The sequence below is a fragment of the Antechinus flavipes genome, chromosome 3 (genome assembly GCF_016432865.1).
Source record: "Antechinus flavipes isolate AdamAnt ecotype Samford, QLD, Australia chromosome 3, AdamAnt_v2, whole genome shotgun sequence".
NCBI lineage: Eukaryota > Metazoa > Chordata > Mammalia > Dasyuromorphia > Dasyuridae > Antechinus > Antechinus flavipes.
In genome coordinates, this window is record NC_067400.1 from 544,659,659 (window position 1) to 544,679,034 (window position 19,376).

The window sequence follows — 19,376 nt, forward strand, 5'->3', positions numbered from 1 at the left end:
AAATTTTATGTGATATTATTGGGTCTGACTTTTGTGGCAGTATTTGCAAAAAGGAGCAAAGAAAGAACTCTGGCTTTTTTGGAGTCCAGGACATACATGAGGGTAATCCTACAGAAGTTGTGTGGCAACCTGTATACAGGATACCAACTTTTGGCCAGGATAAATACTTCCAATCTGTACATCCTGTGAAACATAAAGATAATACAAAAAGGACAGGTTGTCCAAAAACTTGGACATATGGAAAATAATTTGTCAGATATTTACCGTAAAAGTAGAACATGTTTTCAATTTTGCTGCAGTTTCTTGTGACTACTTGTCACAATTTAATACCTATAGTAATATTAGCAAGTTGCTAACACATAGTAAAATGGTATGTTTTCTTCATCTCCGACCACCAACAGAACCTTTTTTAAGAGTAAATTCTTGTGGCTCCTTTGAAGTGCTTAGTAGATGACAGGATAGGCAATATCCTTTTACCTCTGAGAAGAAAAAAATAATAATAATAATTTCCCCCCTTCATATTCTGTCCTTATTCTGAAAGATGTCTCCCTAGTGGCTCTACTTTTTTCTAGGTAATTCCCTGAACCAATAGACTAAATTTAGGGGCAGGAGTTCCTATGTTTCTTACAAAATCCCATATTTTCCTTTTTTGTTATTCCAAGGAAGAGACCCGAAACTGGGGAGGAAATGGAGCAGAGCTACTACTTCTTCTTGCCTTATTATTGGTCTTAATTTTGGGAAATTTGCAATAAAAATGGAAAGAAATATACAGCAATGGAGTCCTGGGACCTCCCAGCTTTCTTAGGATGCAAATCATTTAGTATTGGTACAAATGATTTAATGGAAATGCAGTCATGTTTCCCAGTCCAAACAGTTTCCATTCCCACTTTTTCCATGTAGAGGAAGAAAAAAAAAAGTCATTGTACTTAACTCTATAGTTTACCATGGCATTATATATGGTAAGCACCAATCTGGCATTGTAATTTGTAGTGACTGTAAGAATATTCATTTTGGAGGGAAGGAAGCATTGGAGTGGAGCAATTCCATTGCTAGTTGCAAAGAAAATACAAAATCTCTTGAACTGAAGAATGTTGCAGATGAATACATTTGTTTAATGGTATTTAAAAATGCTTAGATGGATTGCGGGCAAGGAAAAATGTGTTTTATGGGAAGTGCAATTTTTATCCCCATATGGGAACAGTGATTGTAATGTAAATCTAATTTTTTGAGATATTTCAGTGATCATACTGGTATTTGAATCTTTTCTTAATATCATATTAATCCTACCAGGTCAGAATGGAGTGATTAACAAACTGTTACGTTTATGTAACTGCCTGCCAATGCTTCCCTAATCTTGGTTCCTGTTAAAATTTACAAAAATCATGCACTATTAAAAGACAGTTCCCAGAATTTCTCAATCAGTTCCTCTGTTTTACAGATTAGGAGACTGAGGCCAAGGATGTTATGACTTGTTCTATAATTTTTGCATGGCTTTTGTCAGTGGCAGATCTAGAATTATAAATAGGGTTTTACTTGTGATGTAAGGGAATGAACTTTTCAAAAACACTGAGGTTATCTTAAACTTTCAAAAAAGAAAAAGTAACTCTAGTTTGATGAATTTTAAAAATGTTTCTATACTTTTTAATTTGTTATTTGTGACTAGGAAAACAAGGAACCTTTTTTTTTTTTCCTCAGCAAAATGTCTCACTTGCATAATTACATAAATTTTGAAAGCTAATATGCATATAAGGTAGTTTTTGTGTTTCTTTAGGTTATATCCTTAGCTCTAATTTTCTTTTTCTTCTTTATTTTAAACCAGAAATTGGAAATAAGAAGTTTTATAAGTACAACAAAGAGAAAACATTGAAGTGGCTGAATAAAAAGGTATAGTTTTTTTTTTTTTTTAAGCATAAAATGCCTCTCTGTTTAAAGTGGGAGTATTAGTGTAACAAGTTATTTGATTTGAAGCAGCTTTCTAAAGTGAGTTGAGCCAGAAAAGCTACATGAGAATTGCCAAGTATGATCCAATTAAAAGCATATTAATAATTATTCATTTCTAGAGTTTTTTAAGAGCACTTTCCCCCAGCAGTAGTATGAATTAGGTAATGGAAATATTATTATTCTCATTTAACTGATGAGAAAATTGAGCCTCAAAGACATTAAAACATTTATTCAAGGTCATATACCTAAGACTAAGGACTAGAATCCTCTCTCCATGTCCAGCACTGAACGAGAATTCCTCTTGCCATCTAAACAAAAGCATACAGATAAATATGACAAGATTACCATGCAGAATGGGGCAGTTTGGTTAAAACTTGGTTAAATTGGGTGAATTTGTTAAAAAAAAAAAAAAAAGCCTTTTTATTGAACTGGAAAAACAGTGAGTTCAAAGACTAAACAAAAAAATCCCACTTATCTCTATGAATTAATAAATATGAAATAAAATGCAATCTTAACCTTTTATTGAATAAAAAAGTCACACTATTTAAAAATTCACTGTTAGCCAACTAATTGATAAACATTAGGCAATAAACATTTACTAAACATCTAATATATTGCAGGCACCATGCTAAATTCAAGGTATTTTTCAATATTTTAATTTTTATGCCATTTAGACAACTTCTTCTGGCCCATTTTGTAGAAAGTTATATGATTTCATAAGATGTCTGAGTCATAATAATCTTGATAAAGGTATACTAGAATTATAGTATATATAAAGATGCAACTGGTTAATGAAAATCAAACTAGTGAACAAGTATTTACAATTAGAATTTAGATTACATTTCTGCTCTCAAAGCTGACTCCTTATTTGTTTTATCTTAAATAGAGTCATTCATATGTTCAAATTTCTCATGAGGGTGCTTTAGTTTCACAGATCTCCCTAGCATTTCCTTAAAAGGATCTGGATTCATTCAATAAAATTTGGTTCTTATACATGTAATCTAGCAAATAAGCAATGTATACATCTTAGATGTAGAAACAAACTCATCTTTCTGGTTGGAAGGGGCACAACATCCTAATAGGTCTTGAAGGAGTAAGAGATGTGGGAGGAATATATTCTAGAAAAGCAAGTTACTCCCTTTAATAGATTAGTTGTAAGATAATATTTGATATAATATAACTAACCTTAAATTGTGGAAACCATTGGTAACTAAATGGAATTGGTTCCAACAGACCCTGCTGCCAATTGGTCTTCAAGCTCTATGTGGGTCAATTTATATTATTTTTGTAGGAGATAACGTAGCTTTCTATTCTATCTGAATTCCTATCAATCAGCACATTCTATACCACTGATCCTAAGAATCTGAGGGTCTTTGTGGAGGTAGACTTGGATCTGCCTTGCCAGAGAGCATCAGATGTTTGACTGTTGTGCTAATGATTAGTGGATTACTAAATAAGCACAAGGTGTGACCCCTGCTGTATGAACCCAGCCATTTAGCACAAAGCTTCTTAAATTGTAGGTCATGACTCCATATAGGGTCACACAACCGAATGCAGGGTTGCAAAATTAAGGTTTTGTTTAATTTTGTTTATATTTATGTTTTATTTGTGCCTATTTTATATATCTATAAAATTTTTCAGGGAAAAGAGCAAGAGGGGAAAAAACTAAGAAGCTTTAATTTAGCAGACATGTCTTATGGAGACAAGGCCTCATAAGGATAATTTTTTCTTTTGTTGGTTTAAACATCATAGGATGTCCTTAACTAACACACTCTTAAGTAAAGCTTGTGGGTCCAGCAGAAAGAGAAGACCTTGTGATCCTAAACCAAGGGTTCTTGACCTGTTTTAAGTAACGCAACCCTTTAGCAATCTAGTAAAGCTTGTGGATTCCTTATCAGAGAGATGTTTTTAAATGTATAAACTGAAATACACAGGAATACAAGAGAACCCAATTATATTGAAATATAGTTATCAGACTATATGGGGAAAAAAGTTGACAGAATCCTGGCTAAGAATCTACATCCTAAATGTTAAGTTAGTATTAGTACATCCCAATTTGCTATAAAAATTTGTCTAAAACGGAACTATTGAAGACTGTCCTTTTATAAGTTCTTTGGAATTAGTAAGAATTTAGTGCAGTTTCCTATGTTTCTACATTTGTATTCATAATTGTGCTTGTGACAGTAGAGTATAAGATGGCTGCCTTATGGCATAAGGCTGCTCCCTTTTGAATCTAGATAATATAAACTGATCTATTGAAATTATAGCTGTCATACCAAAAGCAGAAAATGGTGAAATATTATAAAGTAGGTCACAGATTTTCACTTTTAATTTTGCTATATTATCAAGGCAGTACCTTGTAAGATTTGTGGCATTTCCTCAGCTTTTTATATGTGGAATAGGAGCCGATAGAGATCTTTGAACAGAATTTTAGAGCCTCATTTAATATTCTCTTACTCAGTTCTTGTTAATGTTTTAAGTGAATTTAAATTTTAAATTTTATTTATTCTCTTGATTCTTTGAATAAGCAGAAGTCATACTTATTGCACTTAGGAAAGTTTGTGAGTTACTTAGAGTTTTAAATACATATATATATATATACACACATATATTTATGTGTGTGTGTGTAGAGATATAGATATAGATATATAAATATATATCTATATCTCTACACACACACATATTAAGAATAAGATGAAGTGTTATCATTTCTCTATAATTTCTTCTGAGGCTAGATTCATCTTATATGTATAAGTATTTATAAAACCTAAAATACTTATTCAGCAGTCTCTTAAATGATAACTTGATTGACTTTTCAAAGCCTTATGTTAATCCTTCCTGAGTCTTTATGGTATGGTTTTCCAAATTGAAAAGAGCAAAGTGTTTTTTAATAGGCATTGATTTTCTTCATTCTTCCTCCCCATTTTTATCATTCTGTAGGTGGATCAGACTGTGAGAGCTTTAAAAATTGGCAATGTAAATGTAGGTACCCGAGTACAATCCACCACATTTATCTCAGGTGACCAAGGCTCTGATGTCAAAGAAGGTAAGTTCATAAAATCATAGTTGAGAGTTGGGAGGGACCACAGTTGAATCTATCTCTTTATTTCTCAGATTTGGAAACTGAGATACAGAGAAGTTAAGTGTCTTCCTCAGGGTCATGCAGCTGCTAAATGCCAGAGATGGAACTTGGATCTGAGATATTGAAGCAGCAATTATTTTAGAATAGATGGTTGCATTTAATATGTGTCCAGAAATTTTTAAAGCCTTTGGTTTTTATTTCGTATATTTCTAATTTTGTTAGAATTCTTACAAGGTGCTAAGTTAGTGGAATTGATAAAGACAATGGTTGTTTAGCTGGGTGCTTAACAGTTCTCTAGATTTAGTACTTTATTAGAGTTCCACAAGATTCAAACTTTTAAGAGAGCATATATAAGGAGGAGCCCACTAAAGGACATGCCCACTAAGAGACAAGCCCACTCTCGAAGGCAGAGACAGATTCCATCTTCCACCTTTGTGCTGGCTAGAGATTCGGAGCTAGAGGCTGAAGCTGGCACAGGCAAAGGACTAGCAGCAGGAACCAACGAGAGAGATAGGCCTCTAAGAAAGCTAACCGGGCCCAAGGAAAGAGACAAGACTTAAAAGGAAACAGTAAAGGTTTTGGACTTTAACTCCTGGCTGAATTTGAGGTGATTATTATTCTGAACTGAAACTGGCTGCTGCCAGAAGCCCCCCAAGAAACCTGCTCCCAGAGAAAATTACACTTTAGAGAAGAATATTATATGATTTATTTCTGATATTTATTTCTCTTATGCCAATATGTATCAGAAATTTTTTTTATTCAAGGAACATTTCTGTGGCAGACTTCTTTCATTTCATTCTTTCAATGAAGAGGTCTGACTCAGATTTAAAACTAGTACTTTACAATAAGAAAAACAGGGCACTTTTCAATCTCATGCATGATTATATTATATTCTAATTGAAAAATAAATGTTGAAGACTTAAATCATACCTTCTTAGGATGATATGTTCAATCAGAGAAAAAAAGACATGATAGCTTTCTTTAAATATAGGAAGTTTTAATGTAGAAGAGTCTGCATTGTGACTTCTTTGATCCTCTGTTTTCAATCTGATCTCCAGCTCAGCTAGACTTAATCCTTAATAATAACTGTAGTGTCCATCACACTTCCAACTTCAGACTTAGCTGAAACCTGTCTTTTCACTTCTTTTTATTCTTCTTTTTCTGGGTTCAAACTCTCTCAATCCTTTCTGCAAATGACTCTGCCCAGGTTTATGATTAATAACAATAGAATTATGGAACCCAGAATTCTGTCTGGAGGGAAACTTGGATAACATAAAGTCCTTTTTTTTCTTTTCTTTCTGAGGCATTTGGGGTTGAGTGGCTTGCCCAGAGTCACACAGGTAAGGAAGTGTTGAGTGTCTGAGAACAGATTTGAACTCAGGTCCTATCTATCTATCCACTGTGCTACCTAGCTAGCCCGAACATATAGTTCTTATTTTGTACAAGAGGAGACCAAAGCCTTTAAGTGTGAAGGCTGGACTATATACCTGCCAAACAATATTCTTTCAATTCCTACATTCATTTAAGTTCTACTATCTTAATGTTTTTACTATGTGATCAGTTTCTAAAAATCTCATGAGTAAGTTCAAAGACCATTGTCCCTTAGTATAATTCAGATCTGTGCAGCCTAAGTCATTTTACATAAAAAGGGTAGTTCACAGTATAATAAATGGCATTCCTTGCAAAGTATGCCAGCTGGTACCATGCTAGGAGTAGTGAGGTGCCCTTTTTGCCAAGCACAAGAAGTTTCTGTGATTAGTGGGAAAACAGGATTTTTTCTTGTACTCTGAATTCTGATTTGGAACATATTGTTTTTCCATTTTGACTCAGATTTAGAGCTGGAAGGGACCTTAGTGAAGGTTCCCCTCGTTTTGCAGATGAAGAAACAGAAGCCTAGATTAATTAAATTGCCTGAAGTCTCATAGTGAATATTAGTAGCAAAATTAGGATTTAGGCATCTGAATACAAATCCAGTTCTTTCTGCTATAATCTGCACTAACCCTGTTACTCTCTGGGTTAAACTGACTGGAAAATCCCTTTCCCTAGACATCACTAATCCTAAAAAAACAAGATGATTTCATTTATGATATGGTTTAAAAATCATTTGGGAAGGACAATGGTGTCTATGGGGTTCTTGATACAGATGACAGAGCTTACAAATAAACATCCAACTATAAGTGAACTCTTGAAATGGAACCTCTCAAAGTTGGGGAATGCCTATAGTTCAGAATAGTTTCCCAGGTAACTGAGGAAAGATGAGGACACATTTTACACTCTCCACATGCCTTTAGCTTTTATAATTTGAAAACTCTAGAGAGGACAAAATAATACTATTTATGCTTATTTTGAATGTTTGTTAAAGATTACCTCTGAATTTCATAAAGAGTGAATGACTTTTAATTAGGGAGTTTAAGAAATCTTATCACTCATTTTGAAATGAGGCTATGGAAAATTACTTTTACACTCAGGAATTTTATTTTTTTAAAAAACCAATAACAACAGCCAAGAACCTTTCTTTTTTCCTCTTCTTTTGCTATTTTAAAAAATACTTATTAGGCATCAGTAATCATATGAAAAAAGCATTCTAAGTATAGGAAAGTGGTAATTCACAAAAGAATATGATTTCTTAATGTTTGTATTGTACAGTAAGCTTTCCTTAAAGTGACTACTGTTATCTGTATGAGGAAACAGTCACATTGAATGCTCATAGTCCCTATGGGCAGGGGTATCTTGAGAGTCCTCTCGCTGTTGCCTCTTTTCAGACTGTAACCTCCTTTTGGGGACAAACTGTCTCAGATTTCTTTTAGCATTCCCCAGAGTGCCTTGCACTGGACTCAGGAATTGAGAGGAGTCTGTAAGCTTTCAGCATGGCTGCTGGTGGCAGACAATCATAAGTGACACATCTTCGGTTCCCCAGGTCATTTTGAGTTGTCTGGTCCAACTGTCTCCTACTGATGCTCTGCAGCATCATTTAAAGTTGTGGAACGTAGTAGCAGAGCGGAAAGGGTATCGGATTTAGGAGGGGGAAGATCTGAATGCAAATCCTGCCTCAGATCCCAGGCAAGTCACTTTCCTCTTCAACTTGCTGGACTCTGGGTTGAAGCTCTACATCTGTGATCTCTTATTGAGCAGCCTGCTGTGATGGTCGTTACAGTGTATGTAACAACACCTGTGAGAATAAAAGAGGGAGGGGATGTTGTGGAAGAACTTGATGAGATCTGCCCAGCTAAGTCCCTGTATGTCCTAATATACCCAATGTGGAAGTGGTCACAGGTAGAGTTTGGCAGAAACTCTCAAAAATAACATGTCTGCTTTGAAAAACGGGAAATGATATTAATTCATAATTTCTTAAAAATATTTAATTCATTCAAATGCTTGCTACAATGAGGAAGTTGAAACATCTTTTGAAACTCGAACCCATTGCAAGCAAGATATTTAATGTCTTTGCCAAGTAGAAACGCCTGGTGTCTAACAGAGACAACATTCTGTTGTAGAATAATATCCCTTAGCTTGGATCTTGGTTCTTCCAGGAGGCAGGGTGGGACTAGAGAAGCTCTGGCTCTGAGGCCTGAAGACCTAGGTCAGATCATTCTCTGGATGCTCATTACTTGGGTGTGACCTCCAGCAAATAATGCAATTTTTCTGCCTCTTGGTTTCCTCAATTTAAAATGAAGGGGTTGGATTTAATGGCTTCTGATCTCTTTTCCACCTCCAAGTGTGATGATGCTTTACAGGAAAGAATGACAGGAGGTCTTAGGCAGCAGTGCCTAACAGAACAGAGAAAAGGCCAAATCACCTGTGACAACTTATAGATGACCATAGGAGGAAAACAAACAAATGGGAAGTGGAACTGATCATCCAGTGTGTTTATATGGACCTCTTCACATCATTGCCATAGTGGAACTACATTTGGATGCTATCAATTCAGTATCCAGTGTGTTATATGAAGCAGGGTCAAGTTGGGATGAATATCTTGGTATGGCTATTAAATACTTAAAGAAAAAAAAATGTATCCAACTTAAAAGGTACTTGGATCAATTGTCAGGATCTCTAAAAGAGAGAGATTCTAAAGAGAAAAGAAAATACCACACATTAAAAAGACAAGTGGCCAAGAAAACCTTAACTACCCCTGCTTTCTCATCTCTATAAAACTCTAGGATCCTCTATGCATTGAGAGTATCTTGGAAGAAACACAAAAAAGTAAGCTTTGTGCAAATGATTTCCTCTAATAGACCAAATATTTATAATCATACAGATAAGAAACATAGAAAATGTAAGAACCTACTGTTGTTTATTAATTTTTTAAAAGATTTAAAGAAATTGAAATCTTGAAGACTTCAGATAAGATATCTCCTACATGTACATATTAAAATTATGCAAAACAGTGAGTTTATAATTATAGGCATAAGTTTGCTGATTCACTGAAAATTGTGTCTTGGAGGATATGAGAGTGAGTTTTCATGGATGATGGTTTTACAAATGTTCTTCTTTATAGATGACAAGGTAATTATTGTAAAGTCCCAGAATACTTCAGAAGTCCACAGCAAGGCAACAAAAATAGTTTTAACTATTCACACTAGGAAAACTAAAGTGGATAAAGTTCATGTATCTAGATTATGAATTATAACTAGACAACAGCCTGTTGAATTAGTCTATTGGCATTCTATTTTACATGGATATAGATAAGACAGCAAGCTATATCTATAATATAATTGAAGAAAAGATTGAGATGAATTATCCTTAGAAAAATATTATCATTGATCTTACACAAAACTAAAAAAGCCTCTCTCTTCAACACAATTGTTTCCTAATGGACACTCTATGTCTATAAATTATAGAACATCCTAATCTCAGAAAAATTTAATTTATAACTAATACAGTGAGTAGTGGAACTATAAATAGAAAGGCATATAGACTATAGCATTTTCTGGGGATAACTTGTATTCATAAATATTTTTTAGGACATATATGATAGGACTAGAAAAGGAGGCCTATTAGTCATGTAAGGGGAATTAAAGACGATAGACAATCCCAAGTGCTGTTATATCAGCAGCATTGACATATTAAAAGATTAAGAGGAAAGGCTTCTGACACATTTGGTAGATCCTCAGGGGAAGATTTATGGGGAAAATGTAGACAGAAATCACACATAGGATGAGTTATGAAATGATTATGATTGGCTCAGGTGAAAGGATCACCCCTCCTGAGAAAAATCACAATTCATCAAAATATCATTGTTATCAGTGTTTATTTTTCTATTCATTTTTCTATATTGGTCTGCTGGCTTTTTTTCAGCACTATGACAATGATCTTAACCAGCCATTTCATCTTAAATATGGTTCAAGTCTCACAGCCATAAAGAACATGCCATTGTGCATATTGGATTTGGTCAGATTGATATAAAACCTTACTCATTTCTAAACTGACTCTGAATTACTTTTAAGGCAAAGTTTGACTTAACTATCATATAAGGGGAAAAAACAAACAATAGATAAAAGTTGCTATTATCTTGATTATGACCTGAAGTTCGATAAAAAAAAACTGCTAGAGTCTGTCAACAAGTTAGTAAACATCAGGTGCCAGCCATTATACTAAGTGCCAGGGTTATGGGGAAAAAAAAAAGCAAAACATAGTCTCTGCATCTCATATATTGGATCCACAGTATATGTGGATTAAAAAGTTGGAGCCAGACTTGAACAGGAAGTAGAGAGTGGGCCCAATTGTTTTGGGAAATTATCTTAATAATTTCAGAAACAAAGTCACACCTTTTTTAATACAAATAATCTATTTTGGTACGGTCACTAGTCAAGGAATATGAGCGTTCCTGAAGAATAAAAAAATGAATGGCACTCAGAAGACAATGGAGAAAACTGGTGATTAGGAGGAGGCTGCATTATTTAACAAAGAAGGAACTCAAATAAGAGGGAAAGACCATCAAAGAACTGTAAAAGATGAGCTGCTCAGGTTGGGAGAGCAGAGGCTAATAGTTAAGACCAAGGAGCTGCCCTGTTGCCCTTGTGATCTCAGGAGAAAGTGAGGAAGGAGCTCTAACCTGGACAACTCAGTGGCAAACTTGGGGGGAGATGTGAATAGTAGTCATTCGAGTTGGACAGAAATGGATAGATTGCATTCTGTATTAGAGGGAATATCCACAATGGTGAGATCAAGCAGGATCTTGTTTGTGAGCAGAAGTGGGTTGGAGATAATTCTAAAAGCAGAAGGTCTCAACTTTAAAAATGACTTTGAGCAATTTCTTCCCCCACATGATTAGCCTGCCTTACTAATGATGTTTAGTTATGCCCTAGTATTTTATATGAAATATTGACATTAAGAACAAGACTCTGAAACAGATTCCATGGTCTTATCTAACTGTTTCCAACTAATGCCAGAATCATATTTTAGTCCTAAAGCATTTGCCAAATAACTGTAGGATCCAGATGCTTTAGAACTAATGATTATACATTCTGTTGAGTTAGCTTTTTACTTTAAAAAAAAATACATTTTATGAGTTCTCCAGAAAAGACACATAACTTTAAGTATCCTCTTAAAGCAAATACCTTTTCAAGGACATAGTCTGTAGATTACTTTAGTTCTTTAAAATAATCACCCTAGTTACAGTGGATTTCATTATAAATGTTACGTTGGAAAAGAAATAACCAGAACTATTCAGCTAAGGAAAAAAAAAAACCTATGCATATAAAACTGTGGTTATTCCATACTGTTAAAGTTACCCCTTATAAGGATTTCAATTGTAAAATAATCCTTGGATAATGGATTGGTTTTTTGGGGGGGTTTTAAATAGTTACAGTCTGAATTTTATTTTCTTTCAGAGGATTACATCCGTTATGCTCATGGCCTAATATCGGAATATATACCTAAGGAATTAAGTGAAGACTTGGCTAAATACTTAAAGTAAGTATTATTCATGTTTATTTATGCTAAAGAAGTATACTGAGTCTGTTACCCAAGAAAAAATTCCCTTAATGTCCAAAAGGAATCGATTATCAGATAATAATTTTTTATAATAGTGTTTCAACTTATTCTGTGTCAAATACTATGTGGCTTAGAGACTATTTTTTATGGATTTGGGTAGTTTGACATTCTATACATCAAAACTACTTTATAACAAAGATTGAAATAAAGAGTTCTTGTGATTTGGGAAGGCAGATTTATTGCATTTTGATCCTTTGATCCTCAAATTATTCTATTTCACTTATCCTATAGATTTTCATTGTGATAATTCAGGAAGGGAAAAATCTAGCTATAGATTACTTTTTTAAAAATCAGATTTAAAGATTCCATTATATTTCTTTATGAAATAAAAATCATCTTGTAGTAGAAGAAAATGGTAGGTTTAGAAGGGGAAAAACATGTTCAGAACCCAGCCAGCACTTGGGACAATGAGCAAATCATTCATTAGCTTCCTGAGCTTCACTTACCTCATTTGTAAAATGGTGGTTTCAATACTTGCACTTCCCCATAGGGTTGTGAGAAAAAGGAGTAAAACTTAAAAGTTTTTCATTTATATGTGAACTGTTGCTACAATTATGTTTATCTATGTATGCTGAGCAGCTAGTTGGTTCAATGGATAGATATTGGGCTGAGAATCAGGATGACTCATTTTCCTGAATTAAAATCTGATCTCAGACACTTATTAGCTCAGTTGGTATTGAATCTGAGATCCGGAACTCTTCCGAAGGAAGCTTAGTTGCATCCTAAACCTTTTGCTACCTTGGAAGACTTGGATGGCAGTACAAAAGATATTAAGCAGGCAACCCATTGCATGGGATAGTCATATACAAGGTCTGTGACACATTACAAACTAGTGTTTCTCAAATTTCCTATGCTGGATACTCTAGACCTTTTTTCAGTTACATAAAGTATCAAGTGCATGTTAAATTCATACATTTGTTTGGGACCTTGCCAGTTCTTTTCTTACTGAACTCTATGTAGCTCTATTTCTCAATGAAGAATTCATACTAATTAGAAACGATTTCTTTCTCTATTTGATCCTTTCCCCTCCCTGTTTGTATTTTCTTTCTCCTTCCTTTTCTGAAAAACAAACAAAAAAACAAAATAAATAAGTTTCTCTGTAAAGTCAAAATCAAAAAATAAAATGACTGTTTTTGTCAATGGTTACAAGTTGTTAAGTAGGCAATGAGTTTTTGGAATCTACTGAATGGTCTATATAAATAAAAAGAAATTAAATCTTCAGTGATGTGGAACTTAAACATCAAGGGAATGAGTGTGTGTATATATATGTGTGTGTGTGTGTATATATATATATATATATATTAAAATGTGGAAATTCTAGCTGCGTTAGAATACAAGTGTGGATTAGATGTGGATTAAGCTTGTATTAAAATAATTTTAAGTTTTTTATTTTATTTTTTTTTAAATGTGAATGCATTTAATGCATGTCCAGAATACTATTTAGAGTATGGTTAGTGTACCTAAATTTTTTTTTCCTCTAACTGTAGAAAGATATGGAAGTAAAATAATTGTCCTTTCATTATCATTTGATGTTGCAGATGTTTTTCCTTTCTTTAGATCCTTATTCCAAGGATCTAGATTCAGATCCTTGTTCTGTTATATTACTATTACTAAGATGACCTTGGAAAAAGTGAACTTCAGTTTTGTCATTTGTAGAACAGATTTTATAATATTTGTACTGAGTACCACATTTGAATTTATGAGATGTGTGTAAAGTGCTCAGTAAATTATAAAGCTCTAGAGGAATGTAAGCTCTTATATACTTATTCACTTAATTCAGAAGATTTAAGAGTACAAGTAACTCTGAAGACAATTGAAAGACACACAATGGGTATAAGTAGCCTGCCATATTATCATCAGTGATTATTCATACTCAGGAAGTACCATGAGCAATCATCTATAATATGTTTGACCAGAAAAGGAAATGGTGTGCCATGTAGTAAGGATGGAAGATAAGTTGAGTCACTTGAGTACTGATAGCAAAAACTAGAGGGAAATCTCCAGCATATTGGATGGATTGACCTTGAAGAGCAACTTATACAAGGGGAAGATGGATCAGAATTACTCAGGATGAGAAGGCTTGGGGACCTTGAGATCTCCAGCTGTGGAAGGAGTACCCACAATACCACAGCTGGTACTGGAGTACCAGTAAAATAATGGAAACAACATGAGACAATAGAAAATCTGGCAGGTTTGGAATCACAGGATCTATCTCTTACTTCCTGTGTGACCTTAGATAAATATTTTCATTTTCCTGGGCCTCAGTTCCTTCATTTGTAAAATGAGGGTTTTTGGACAAGATAATTTTACATGATCTCCACTGGCCCTCCATCTATGCTCCTAGTAATAGCTCCTATTTTTGTGGGAACTTACGGATTTACAGATGCATCCTTAGAAGCACTCTCTCTCCTTTGCATGGTTGGTTACTTATTAAGGTCAGTAGAGAGAATCATGAAAATGGAAGCTAAGCCTTGCATTTGTGTAGCCCTTTCATTTGATTGTGGGTAAAAGCCATGACAAAGATTTCTTGTTTTCTTAGGCTTCCAGAACTTTCCACTTCATTGCCCGAGCCTCCATTAAAGGTAAGAAGCTGTGACTAATGCATCTTTGGGGGACTTGGAAAAATATTAAGCTTTTATCACATGAGATTAAACACTGCTTATGTACAATTTTATGCATGCTACACCCACCACACACGGTGTAAGTCTGTATGGGATATGGATTACATTCTGCCTACTGTTTGTAAGAATTTTGAAAATGTCTAGTTTTGGTAAAGAGGAAGCACTTAAGTTACTCCCAAGGTGGTATCTAAAATGTCACTATAGCTAATGTAGCAGGATAACTTTATAAAACTAACCCAGAGGTGAAATTAAGGGGAAGAAAAAAAGAGCCCTTTTGCAAGCTTGCTTAAATGTTCTGCATTATTGGTTACAAGAAATACTCTATCCATATAAGTTGAAATTCATTTGATTTACATCTCATTGACACCAGAACATGGGCAACCAGAATATGGTTTTTCCAACACAAAGAACCATTTGTGCAGGAATAATAACCGCATTTGTCTTTATTTTAAACGATTGGGGAAATTTGTGTAGAATTTTTATCTGTTATTAGGAAAAGTTTTCCTAGTCCAAACAGTCTACAAACCGCCACCCACAGCTGCTGCTCCACAGCCTGGATTATGGCCTGTATCTGCCTCCCAGATCTAGAGGCTCAGGGAATCTAGCCGTAAACAACACCTGATTTTTAAACATGGCCACACACAGGCAACACAAGGGCCTCAGAGAAGTACGCAACTCAGGCGCAGGGAAATAAACACTCCAACCAGCTTGTCGTCGGAACCATTTTCTTGGAGCTTGGCTGTAGCCCCTCCGATAATGAATCTCTTGAGAGGGTAAAGGACATGCCATGGGTGTCAAAAAGCATTTCTTTTACCCTTCCGGATCCAACCCTATACTGCCCATGTTGGAAGTAGCCAATACTTTCATGACTCCAGCTCTTGGGATACAGAGGCTCTGCAAAGAACATTTAATAGCAAGTCTGATTGACACATTTGACCAGTGACAGTAGTAATCTGCCCTTTACAAGTTGTCAAAGTAGTAGTTGGATGTCTTTTAGACATATAAAGAATATACTGAAAGAATAGAATTAGTAGATCTAGGACCATCTAGATTCCCATACCAGGCCAGACTCTGGTTTTCTCCAGTCTGGTATTTTGCTTTTGAGAACAAAGAACAATTAATGTTAACCCTAAAGAGTTACTGGTGGTCCCTGACTTCAGACATCACAGTTTTCGTTACTAACTCATTACAGAGCCTACTTGAATTTATTAAAACCTATTTATCAAAAAATATTTTTTCCTTTTTTAAAAAATTGTTCAAATAAGGAACATTTAAAAATTATTTGCCCTTCCAATTACTCCTCCATTAAGCAAATTAAAAAAAAAAAACCTCCTAAACTACATAACTATATAGTAAGCCTGTATTTGCATGATAATTCTTAATCATATAATCGACCCACCTCCATATGATGAAACCTAATGACCCACCAAACTCATGCCTACCACATAATAAACCCCAGCCCATGACCCCTCACAAGGGCCCTTTCTGCACTCCTTCTCACAGGGGCAAAACATAAGCCATGTCCAAAAATATACATCTCATTCTTTATCTTCGCTTCATGAGCAGCATATTTCACCATTGTCCTTTTGGACTCCTGGTTCAGCATTGCTTTTTCAGACTTCTAAAGTCTTTCAAAGTTGTTTTTGTCTATAGTGTTGTTATCATTATTCTCATCAAGATCTTTCCAGGTTTCTCTGAAGTTGGATATTTCATAATTTTTTATCACGCAATAATGTTCCATTTTATTCATGCCACAATTTGATTAACTATTCCCTAATAGGATATGCTGGCTGTTTATCATTTGTGATCACCACAAAAATAATTGCTTATATATATTTTTGTATATATATTTTCTTTTTTTCTTTCTTTCATTTCTTTTAGATTATTGGTTTGAAATGTATGTACAGTTTGGTAACTTGCTGGACACAGTTCCAAATTACTTTCCAAGACATCTGAACTATGTCACAACTGCACCAATCATTCCCTAGTGTATCTGTTTTCTGAGCCTCTCCCCCACCTTACAATCTTTTTACTCACTTGCCCTCTTTGCCAGTGTGATAAATTTGAGGAGGCACCTCAAAGTGCCTTACTTTGCATTAATATAATTATTAGTGATTTAGAAAATGTTTTTATATGATTGTTAAAAGCTTAGATTTCTTCCTTTGAACATTGCCTGTTTGTATCATACATTTGACATCTTTAATCTTATAACTGAGTCATTTCTTTATGTATCTTGGAAATGAGACCTTTATCACAGAATATAAAAAATTTCACACCTTTATCCAAAAAATGAGTTCAATCTGTTTCACATTTCAGATTTTGAGTTCCACAAATTCACTAATTTCTGTGAAAAACCTACTTTTCATTTGTTCTAAATTACCATTTTCAAGTTATCTTTTCACATTCTCATTTCCAGAATTTATCTGTATAGTCTTAATTTTTTCTTTTAGAAACTTCCATTTTATGCCTTGAGATTTCATTTTCTCACACTGAAGATTACTAATTTTTTATTAATTTATTTGTTTATATTAATTAACTAAAATTAGGACTTTTCACTGCTTTCCACTCCTTCTCTAACCCTGCCAATTCCATGTCTTATGGTTTGTCAACGAAAGCTGAAAAGATATGAAACACATCATTATTTCCTTCAGGGATGGGCAAGTGCTTTCTTTGTGTCTCTAATACTGCACTTAATGCTCTCTGCACCATATCAATCTTTAGGTCTACTATACACTGGATAAAACTTAAAAAAAAAAAATACACTCTAATGACTTTTAGGTAAGCCACAGGTCAAAACTTACAAGTCTATATTTCTCTCAACACAGAAACTTAGGACTATATGCAGATTTTTTACAAATCATTTATAAAAAAGTTAAATCTGATTTCAGCACAAGTCCTAATGGACCCTGCTGTTTACAGTGCTTCATCCAGAGAAGTTCCTGTTTAACCATCCTCCTTATTTCTTCTTGCTGTCTATTTAATAATCTAAGTGATGGTAACTTCCTATTCTTCCATTTCTCCATTGTTCCTAAACTTAGTCTTCATTTTTACTACAACTTTTATTCATCTTCTCCCTGCTTTCCCAGTCCATCATACCTATTATGGCTTTATCCTGCCTCACCTTGATATCTTGATGCAATAGTTAACCATTTCAATCTGTATCCTGTCCTCTGTCCTTATGTCCTTTTCTCTCTTCTTTTAATCACAGGATCCCATTTCAGACCCTAACCTTGTATTCCCTCTTTCACTCTATGACTAAAAATGACCCAGTAGCTTGAATATGTTTCCCTCTTCATCTCCACCCTTTAGCACAGAATCTTCCCTCTGGCCTTAGCTAAAATACCACTTTCTATTTGAAAGCTTTTTCAGTCCCCCAGTTTCTGCTCTTATACAAATTATCTTGTAATTACTTTAAAGTTTATATATTATGTTCCCTAATAGAGTGTAAACTTTCTTAAAGGCAAGAACTGCTATTCATTTTTTTTCTTTTTAATTCCCAGCATTTAGCACAACATCTTGCTTATGGTTAGTCCTTAATAAATGTTTAAGTCAGTATTCGATCCACCATAATAAAAAAAACCCCACATTCCCTATTTCCATGGTGACTTTGTTTTTTATAACTAAAAATCTAAATATATATGTAATAGTAGTGGTTTGTTTAACATATGCACAGACCATGCTAACTGTTGCACCAAGAATAGTGAGAGCCAGGAGCTCACAATGTTTGTTTTTCGTTGTTATAAATAATTATTGCAGTATTTATATGGTGTTGATCCCTGAGCCCATCTAAACAAGTCAGTCATCATCTTATGAAGAAATTCATATTCAAAGCAAATGGTTTTCATTTTGGAAATTCAACCATTCAACTTTTTTATGGGATAAACCCATTAAAAAAAAACTGATATAAGCAGTTGTGATATCATCTAAACTTAAAAATATTTTAACACTTTAACAGGAATATTACTATAAACAACCTCACAGCTTGAAATTTTTTAATCCAGATCTGAAGATGTAGGCCCTATTAATAAACTAGTAAATTAGTCAACTAAAATATACCAGATGGTATTTGGGGGGGGGGTCCCCCAGAAAAGCTCCTTTTCAGAATTTTCTAGACTCCAGAGCTAGTGGTGAATTTAAATTTAAAATGTACCTCCTAAAAGAACCAGGTCTTTGGATTCAAAAATGTTTATGTGTGTCTTTTTTAAGACTGTTGTTTACCTCACCACCAAATAAAACCATTTTTCTCGTTAAAAAAAAAAAAAAAAAAAAAAGTGTTGTTTACATGTTTTCTGACATTTGTTTACCTCTGCATACCAAGAAACAAAATATGCTATTAATATAATTAAAATCTACTAATAATTATTAATATATTATAAAATGTTAATAGTATATTCACATTTTACTGGGAGAAATACTAAGAGAGAAGCATTTTTTAATTCTCTCTGAGTTCTGCATTAAGATATCTGCTTTTATCCATGAGTTACAAAACTTGTAATAAGCCCCATCACTCAAAAACCATTGTATGCAGAAATTGGAGGGTCAGAGATAGGCCATGCTCAGAGAGCAAACTGGAAACAATTCTAGGATCAGCCTCCTTGGGAATGTCCGGCACAGATCTCTCCCCCAGGTGTCTCCATGGAGGTTGTTCCTTTTTGCTTTTGTTTTGGAATCCAGTTTCTAGGAACTCCTACTTCTTGCAAGCTCTGTTCTCTAAGGAATGCACCTTCTGTGTTTAGAGT

At 34.3% G+C, this 19,376-nt stretch overlaps 1 protein-coding gene across 2 annotated transcripts in view; it reads left to right on the forward strand.

Moving 5' to 3' along the window:
• The window catches only part of RNASEH2B (ribonuclease H2 subunit B), a 79,689-nt gene that overhangs the window by 45,007 nt on the left and 15,306 nt on the right, over nucleotides 1–19,376 (forward strand). For both annotated transcript variants that reach the window (XM_051987370.1, XM_051987369.1), the window contains exons 6-9: nucleotides 1,820–1,884; nucleotides 4,882–4,987; nucleotides 11,854–11,935; nucleotides 14,556–14,598. In XM_051987370.1, coding sequence (XP_051843330.1) covers nucleotides 1,820–1,884; nucleotides 4,882–4,987; nucleotides 11,854–11,935; nucleotides 14,556–14,598 — 296 coding nt within the window. The remainder of the gene's footprint in view (nucleotides 1–1,819; nucleotides 1,885–4,881; nucleotides 4,988–11,853; nucleotides 11,936–14,555; nucleotides 14,599–19,376) is intronic.